At 34.9% G+C, this 8,887-nt stretch overlaps 2 protein-coding genes across 2 annotated transcripts in view; one reads left to right on the top strand and one right to left on the bottom strand.

The window, feature by feature from the left end:
* Window positions 1–2,610, bottom strand: part of LOC108771861 (sushi, von Willebrand factor type A, EGF and pentraxin domain-containing protein 1) — a 38,022-nt gene extending 35,412 nt beyond the window's left edge. The window contains exons 1-2 of the mRNA XM_018537259.1: window positions 2,422–2,610; window positions 1,598–1,885 (exon numbers count right to left, since the gene is read on the bottom strand). Coding sequence (XP_018392761.1) covers window positions 1,598–1,885; window positions 2,422–2,610 — 477 coding nt within the window. The remainder of the gene's footprint in view (window positions 1–1,597; window positions 1,886–2,421) is intronic.
* A 2,141-nt stretch (window positions 2,611–4,751) lies between these two features.
* LOC108771860 (uncharacterized) lies at window positions 4,752–8,656 on the top strand. The gene is given in 8 exon segments (XM_083287318.1): window positions 4,752–4,799; window positions 4,801–5,141; window positions 5,262–5,540; window positions 6,003–6,114; window positions 6,350–6,971; window positions 7,628–7,812; window positions 8,039–8,269; window positions 8,384–8,656. Coding segments are annotated over 8 exon segments (2,091 nt in total).
* The last annotated feature ends 231 nt before the right edge of the window (window positions 8,657–8,887 follow it).

Genomic DNA, 8,887 nt, shown 5'->3' with positions numbered 1-8,887 from the left:
CCCCCCCCCCCCCTCGCACCCACACCGCCGACAGAGGTCTGCCCCGACAGTAATATCATAGAACAGTGTAATCGTAGAAGTCGTGTGCCCCTGTGCAGGAGCGGGGGAGGTAAAAGTTACTTTGCGTGGAAAGTTTAACGTTCCTGAACAAGGAAAGGTGTAGAATAGTACTTATAATAGCATACATGTATTATACGGGAGGGGCATTTAAAACAGGTCACCTGAATAACTAGCTTGTTTTTGACAATAGAAGAAAGTGTCAAACAAAAGTTGCTTGGTTTCGAGGGGCACATAATGTGATGTCAATAATTGTTTTTTTGGTGGAGGCGCTAAAAAGATATGAAGGTCACCTCCACTTTTTTAAATGGAATTATGTAATTTTTTCAAGATAACGTGATTCCTCTAATTATTTTGCATATAAAAGTATTAAGGTAGAGATACCAAAAAACCAATAGTTTTCGAGATATTTTACATTTTATTTTGATACATGTTGACACAAAACGTAACTCGTAAATTGTTGACTTTTTGATTATCGTACCTTAATACTTTTGTGAACAGAATAATGAGATAAATCAAATGGTGTAAAGAAAACACATAGTTGCTTATTTAAAAAATTATCGATTTTGTATACATATTTTTTTTAAAGCAACATGTGTTTTCTTTACACCATTTGATTTATCTCATTATTCTGTTCACAAAAGTATTAAGGTACGATAATCAAAAAGTCAACAGTTTACGAGTTATTTAACATTTTGTGTCAATATGTGTCAAAATAAAGTGTAAAATATCTCGAAAACTATTGGTTTTTTGGTATCTCTACCTTAATACTTTTATATGCAAAATAATTAGAGAAATCAGGTTATCTAAAAAAAATTTCATAATTCCATTTAAAAAAGTGGAGGTAACCTTCATATCTTTTTAACGCCTCCACCAAAAAAACAATTATTGACATCACATTATATGCCCCTCGAAACCAAGCAACTTTTGTTTGACACTTTCTCTTCTATTGTCAAAAACAAGCGAGTTATTCAGGTGACCTGTTTTAAATGTCCCTCGCCTGTATATCATATGTTAATTTTAAAACTATGATTGTTAATAACTTTTTAACGAAGGGCGAGCGACGGCTAAAACTTGTTGCAGGTTACTCAGGGTCATGACCTTGACAACATATGTCAAGGTCAAGGTCATTGAAGGTGGCTCCCCTAAAGTGAACAATTACCGGTATTATCATTACAACCTGACAATAAGAGATTACCCAGCCAGAAATGATAATGGAATCGACATCGGTTCAACGTCAATTTCATGATTTTGACATTGAATCGATTTGACGTCGATTCGACGTCAATTTCATAATTTCGATATTGAAATAACGTCAATTTCATCATTATCATTTCTGGCTATAGGTATTATCTCTTTACAAATGCAATATTGGCAAACATTGAAACTTATAATTATATTTAGAGCGTTTTTCAGTAGTAAGGACACAGTACAACACAAAGAATTATTACATCCTTATTGTTTGCCAATATTAAACAAGAGGTGAAACGATTCACTGTGTTACACTGTAGTCTCTCTTGCTGGAAAATTGTGCCCTTACTAATGCTTCGAGAAGCGCGCCGCGTGTATAAGTTCCTCCGCCGCTGTAGGTGATATTGTTGAACTGTTTGTTCAGCAAGTAACACTTGTGATCGTTGGGTCCATGCCTAGAGATCTGATCAACGTTGCGATATACGCTGCCTCGACCACTGAAGGTAATCAGGGCGACCCGTGCAGCCATCGCGTCCACCGTAAAATCCGACAGAAGCTTCGTCACAAAGCTTAGCTCGCTGCGAAAGTTTTCTGCGCCAACCGAGCCGGATGCGTCCACCAGGAACACCATTTCCACCTGGTACCAAGTCGTTCGGATTATAATTGGAGGATTAGAGACATTAGAGGGTGGATTCAGATTTAGATAAAAAAAGTAGAAAAGCAGCAGTCGCTCAAAACTTGTGCTGGTAGTAGCTAGTTTTGGCTTTCTATACCGTTTACTCTACTTACTACCAGTACAAGTTTCGATTGACTGCTGCTTTTCTGTTAAGGTCTTGAAAACCCACCCTTAGAACCTATAGACTTTATTGACATTCTTTACTTCTCTTAAATCTTGCGTTGAATGCTTTAAGTGCAAAACAAAAAAAAATAGATTAAATTTGGGGATCGATTGTGTATTTTGAAACGAAATGAAAATATAAAAGTGAAAAGATTCATTAGAACATTTAGGTATAATTTTATTGGTCAATATTTAGTGAATTTTGTTGATTTTTATAATTTTCATCTTATTTGAAGGCTGTATTCCAAAATGAAGAAAATTTTATTTGATATAATACAATATATACTTTATTCCAAGATACGTAATCGAACCCCTGCTCTATTATCTTCATCTACCTGATCAGTCTCATTTCGTAATTGATCTATATGCATCTTCAGTAGACGGGACAAGACATCTGTCTTGCTTTTCAGCATTCTGTCGGCATCATTCAGATGCTTGTACCAATAATGTTGACTCTCGTTCGTCTTTTGGTCAAAATTCAGAAAATTTGACGAGACATTATTATCGTTTGAACCGTTCTTCATACCGTTGATCGAGCCTCCGTCGTCATTGCCGATGCGCTCGGCAAAATTTGAAAATAGAGAAAGTACTCCGATTAACAGTGGTAGAATTCTTGAGAGTCCCATTGTTAGACTTTACAAATCACCAATAATGTTAAATAATATTTTAAATTCAAAGATTAATGTTTAAACTTTTGTTTTATTATTGCGATCTATTTATACGGATCGCATTTAGAGGTAAATGGATCAGGCGAGAGAATGCATTTTTTTCTATTCATCCCTGATGAAAATTCTTTTTAGAATTTTTTTCATACAATTTCTTAGAATATTTTTTAGAATTTTTAAAAAAATTTGAAACTTTCTCGAAAGTTTCACAATTTTTAAATAAAAATTGGAGCACTTTTTAGAACTGATGGGAAAATAAATTACATCTCTTCTAGAATTCTTCATAAATGTATAAATACTGAAATATTTTAACATTTTCATTCCACATATAATTTAAAAAAAAAATTTTAAACTTTTTTCAGGTTTCATATAATTAAAATTTCAGAAATGATAAAATGAAAAATCTTAGAATAATACTTTAAAATTTATAATATATCAAAAACTTTAAGAAGATATGTAGACTTAATCTCAATATTCTTGAAAACTGTTTCAATTCGTGGAAAAATTCTAAAAAAAATATTCACCAGAATTAACTGAGCAAAGAGAAGAAAAGAAAGAAACACAAAAATGACAGAGTCTATATCGATTGCTTTGAGAATCGGATGTTGTTTTCGCGATTATCGTAGTAGCCACGAAGAAAAGGATCGTGTCGCGTGAACTGGTCGGTTCTGTGGAGCATCCAAGATCGCGAAAGCACAACGGATCGGATTCGCGTAGAGACGAAGACGTAACTGAGAGCGACGGAATCACCGGCTATAAAAGAACATAACGCATGATGCGAAGACAAGGGGATCTCTGTTCCATCGAGTTTAGAGTTCCTTGACGTGCGCACGTGTCTGTGAGTGATTCACGCGGCTGCCCTCTCGGTCCGTCGAACACGATCCTATCGTATTCGCCGCTAGTAAATCCGCGAATAGATCCAGACATCAATTTCTATTAACGTTAATTCGCCCTGACCATCAAACCGCGTCGACTTCGAAATCACTCCGCGTTTGCGTGGTTCGCTATCTACTCTCGATATTTCGAGCAACGTGTCCCACAATTTTCATTTTTCTTTTTTTAAATTAGAAAAAATGTATAATATGTAAAGACTTTTTTGCCGCTTTTGTCTCGCGAAAAAAAATGAATTGAATGGTTCGACAAAGCTATAGCTTAAATAGCTGGATGCCGCGCGATCAGTTCGACGTCCATAACTAAGAAGATTGATGGTTTAACGAAGAAATTATATCTGTATGCAATTATTAGTATATGCTAATTCACCTAATTCTTTACAATAAAAATGATTAATGGAACACTAATTTTCTTCTTCAGTAGCAAACGTATATACACTATTCTACCTAACATGTCTTTGTTACAAATTTTAATCTGTACGTTGGATTGACTTTTATAGAAAATTATATCTTTGCTGTATTAACAAATTTGCTGTGTTATTGCAACATATGATAACGTAAATGCTAATTTTATTCAGGTGCACAACTTTGCTACTTTAACGTAGAAAACTGGTTGTATTATATTTGTTAAATTAGTGAACTTTTTAGTTGTTTTAATAAATCTTATTTCTTCGTGCTCGTACTTTCTAAATTCTTTGGAGTGAAATCTAAATAGTGAAAATTGAACTATATAGTTTTAAAAAAAAGTGGCTTACATCAATTTTCAACCTGTAAGCTATCATTCTTCAGAGTGACAATTCACTGTAAAAGTTTTAAAGAGTATGGAAAAGAGATGTTTCATGGTGGAGGAAAAAAAAACGCTGCAGTTTCCGCGTGACCAGCATACGTATCGCGTCGCCGCGATTCCGAATCAATTCCGAGTCAATCTCTCGGCTTGTCGTGCGCGCCGATATACACATGCGATGCATACACGTGCGTGCGTGTTACATACGTAAATGCACGTAATCTACGCGTCTTCCCGTCGAAACACGTATTATCGCGTTACTATCGCGTCCCGTTTGGAGACGCGATATGAAAGTATTTGAGTAATTTCTTCTTTATCGTGTACGGATGAATCATTTTTGGTTTGGTCGCGGTCCATCCGAATCCTGAACCAACCCGTCTCTCCCGTGTTCCCGTCTCTCGAGATCTCGAGCAACCGTAAGATGGTACGTTAAAGTTATTATTATTGTGGTGTGCCATGTTAGCCGCAAAGGTCGCATTCCCGGTGCTCTTCCTCGTGAGTCTGGCGACGGAGGCGAGATATCATTCCCGTCTCTCACGCGTACTCCGATCGAGCGACGATCGGTGGTCGTCCCACGCGAGGGAGCGCCGAGAGGAACAGGATTGGTACTTCGAGCAATGTCGTTTCGTGAACGCGTGGAAGGAGCATCTCGGCCATGTAAGCGTACTGGCCTTCCTGGACCCAGCCTGGCAGTACAGCTTCCGACAGGCGATCATGTAAGTCGTAAAGATCGTGACGGTGCATGAGGAACGCGCACGCTGCACGGCGCATCGGAAAGAATCCACACGTTCCTGTTCCTTTTTTTTTTTATCGTGTTTTTTATTAATCGACCACAGGCTCGAACTGCTAAACTCGCGTTTGCGGAAATCCGGTTTCCCGGACATACGATTCTTCCTGATAAGCCCGTCCTCCGATTCAAAAGACGAGAGGAGCGAGGACGATATCGAGATCGAAGCATGGCGGGAGATTGGGGCAAAGTATGAAATGGAGAACATTGTGGATGATAATTTTCTCAAAAATAATGGAACGGATATCATCTTTCTGCAAGACGATCCACAATCTCGTATATGGGAAAGGTTCCGGGCGTCAAAGGAACACGCGATCGTCATTGATAGGTGAGAGAAAGAGAGACAGAAAGAGAGCCCGTAATTCTATTAATATCATTGTTTTCATACTTGCTTAGCAGCGATTGATTTATTTCGTACTATTGCACTTATTTGAATCTATTCACGGAATGGCAGGGCTGGGCATGTATTTAAAATACTTTTATTTGAAAACGATAATTGTAAAACAATTGTATCGTGATTTTGTATTTCAACGGCGTACATGAAAATATTTTGCATTTTTATATTTTGTATTTTAGTATTAATAATGAAAGATTGAATGTATTTTGTATTTTAAATATTATGATATTGAAGAGATTGTTATTATTTAAATTACGAAGTACATAAATAATTTAAGTACAATAACATTATTGATACATGATACATAGTGTAGGTATAATGTAAATAGATAAATTTCTAATTGATTACTTTAGATAGAATTAGTATTAACTATCCCAAAAATTGTGATTTTAGATGTGGAAAGTTGACATATCACGTGATAGTGCCGTGGAGTATTCTGTTCTTTCCTTATGTAAAAGCGGCTATATTATCCACATACGTGGAGGATCCATGCGGAGGATGTGATGTGAGTACATTTCTTTTTCTTTAAAAAAAGCAACGTTCATCTTTTACTCAGCATTGATGATAAAATATTGAGTGCTTACCATTTAATGATACAAATTGACACAAATGTCGTTCTGTCTTTCTTGATATTTCATGAATGAATAATAGAAGAATATTTGTGTTGACTTATGTCATAAAATCGAAAACACCTACGTTATTGTAACTTACGTAACATGGATGACTTGGAATAATTTCAGCCAGCCGTCTATCGAGTGTCGAATCACGAAGACCATGTCATGGAATTAACAAAGAGCACCGAGAAAGAAGTGAGTCCGGCGTACCGCGAGGTCGACTCTAAATTTGAAATAATTTGGACTACCGAGAATCTTCTGGAGAATCTCACACATTTACATCATGAATCATTGTCAGAAGAAGAACGCGAAACGAGCACCGCGTCTTCTATTCTCTTCGAGAAAATCACAAACGATTCCGATCGTGCAAATCTCTCGATGGAGTCGTCAACGGAATTCACAATTTATCAGTATGATAGCAACGCAACCGAATTCAAATTCGACGAAAATCATCTGAATGTAGAAAGTACACTGGGTCAAGAGGATACGACAAATTTCGAAAGCGGTAGTACCGTCTCCAGTGGAATTGCTGCGATCTTTGAATCGCAGGGTAATGTGCTTCCTCCGGAACAAAAGAAAGGATCTCATCCACCAGCGAACAATAATTCGCTCATCTCCACGGATCATGAGGACACGACCGCAGATTGTACTTTATTGCTTAACGAACCAGCGACTGGAGTGACCGAAAGTAACTTAACGTCCGTGAATCAAGAAATGATGACATTGAATTTCACGAACAAGATTCAAGGTACCTATAAATAATATAGAAGTGTAAAAATGTCGGATTTACGGAAAAAAAATTTTTGTTTATTTTCACACAAGTGATACTGAAGTATATAAAGTTGTATAAAGTGAATATAAAATTATGTGAGTATTTTATATTTATTATCCATATAGCATGAAATATTTCTAAAATATTTTATATATCGCAAGATTTAAGATATTTCAGAAATTATTCATGAAATGTTTTTGAAATACAATAAATATGTCCAGAAATACACAAAAGTCCAATAAAACTCTTATTGTTTATGTACAGGAAGTCCAAGTTTTGCAAAGTTTGTATAGATTGTAAGTAAAAATTCAGTTGAATCTCATTTGTCAGAAGGAAAAGAAATGTGCATTCAACTAAGTTATAACGTCATAAATGAGAATTATATAGCTGAGTTTTGAGTTTTTATGTAAATGCGAAGCACAACTAAAAATCAAGAATATTATGTTCATTATCTTAAAATTCCTGACAAAAATAAAAATTGAAGCATAAAATGCATTTTACGTTCCGCTGCTTCAATTTTTACCCTTTTTTCGAAACTTCATTTACACTTCTGTCACTTTCATTTTACTTCAAATATATGCTTCGATTTTTAGTTTCATTAAGGATTATTCTAACAAATCATCATTTTGCAGATAATACAACGAAGGACGCCGAGCATTTTGGGGAGGATGCGTTTTTACCGTTACGCGTAATTATGTACGCGCCGCATTTACATAAAAACGGCAGAAAGACGAAGAAATATAAGCATATGATCCTGAAGGTCGGCGATCCCGATTTTCATGCACACCCTGATTCTGGAATTGACGTTACATCACCGGTATATGTAAAGTAAAACTTGTAGCGTTTCCGTTAATTTAACGCTCTGTCTTAATTAATTTCTTACATCTTATTTGAGATATTTCTCTATCATGTTTAAGAATTTATTTTTTCGTATAAAAATATCATATTAGATATCAAAATCCGCTTTGACTGAATATGGCCTTTTTTACTCATTTACTTATATTTATTATTTCTTTTTTATATTATTCTTAGATTATTGATAGTTAAGATTAAAATTTCTCGTGAATTTTAAGGCTGTCAATTCTCACATAACAAGCTCCGAAGAATACGATTGGGAAACAACGGCAGCAGATGAAGAAAATCAGACGTATCAATTTAATGAAAATGAAAGCCCAGGATTATTTGGCGAAATAGTGGACTATTGGAAGAGTTACGAAGATAACGATATTGCTGATCGAAATGAAACATTTAATGATACTTATAACAATTCTACGGTAATTACTAGCACACATTGTGTGCATTCAGCATATAAAGTACATTTTAACAGTATAATTTAACACTTAATTTCGATATTTTGTATTTAACGTTAAAATAAATTTAATTTTTAGACTAGTTATAACGAGGAACATCGTTCTAATGTCAGTGATTACGCAACGAATTTTTTGAAGTCAAAAGAAAACTATTTGATTACGAATGTCACAGAAAATCCCAATGTTGAGAATTCCACTGATTCACAGAATATCGATGATTCAAATACAATTGAGTCTTCTAGACCAATTAATGAGGATGAGCAGGTTGATAAGGAAGAGAAAATACAATACAAATTAATTGAACATTATAATAAACTTTTATCTTGGATAGATTATAGATTAAATAAATAAACCATATTTTTTATTATAATTTCTTATTAAATATTGTTAGATTCCGAAATTATTTTTACTGAATTATGAATTGTCAAATAATTTGGGTATTGAATAGATAACAAATTTTTATTATTACGAAATATAGTTGATTAAACTTTATTTAATAATGCAAATGTTTATAACATTTATAACACACGGGGGAGGGGATAAATAATGTATAATATTTCAAATTAATCATAGATTGAATAA

Source organism: Cyphomyrmex costatus, unplaced genomic scaffold (assembly GCF_001594065.2).
Source record: "Cyphomyrmex costatus isolate MS0001 unplaced genomic scaffold, Ccosl1.0 scaffold168, whole genome shotgun sequence".
Lineage (NCBI taxonomy): Eukaryota > Metazoa > Arthropoda > Insecta > Hymenoptera > Formicidae > Cyphomyrmex > Cyphomyrmex costatus.
The sequence above is the reverse complement of the archived record's forward strand: the minus strand, read 5'-3'. Positions and strand labels throughout refer to the sequence as shown.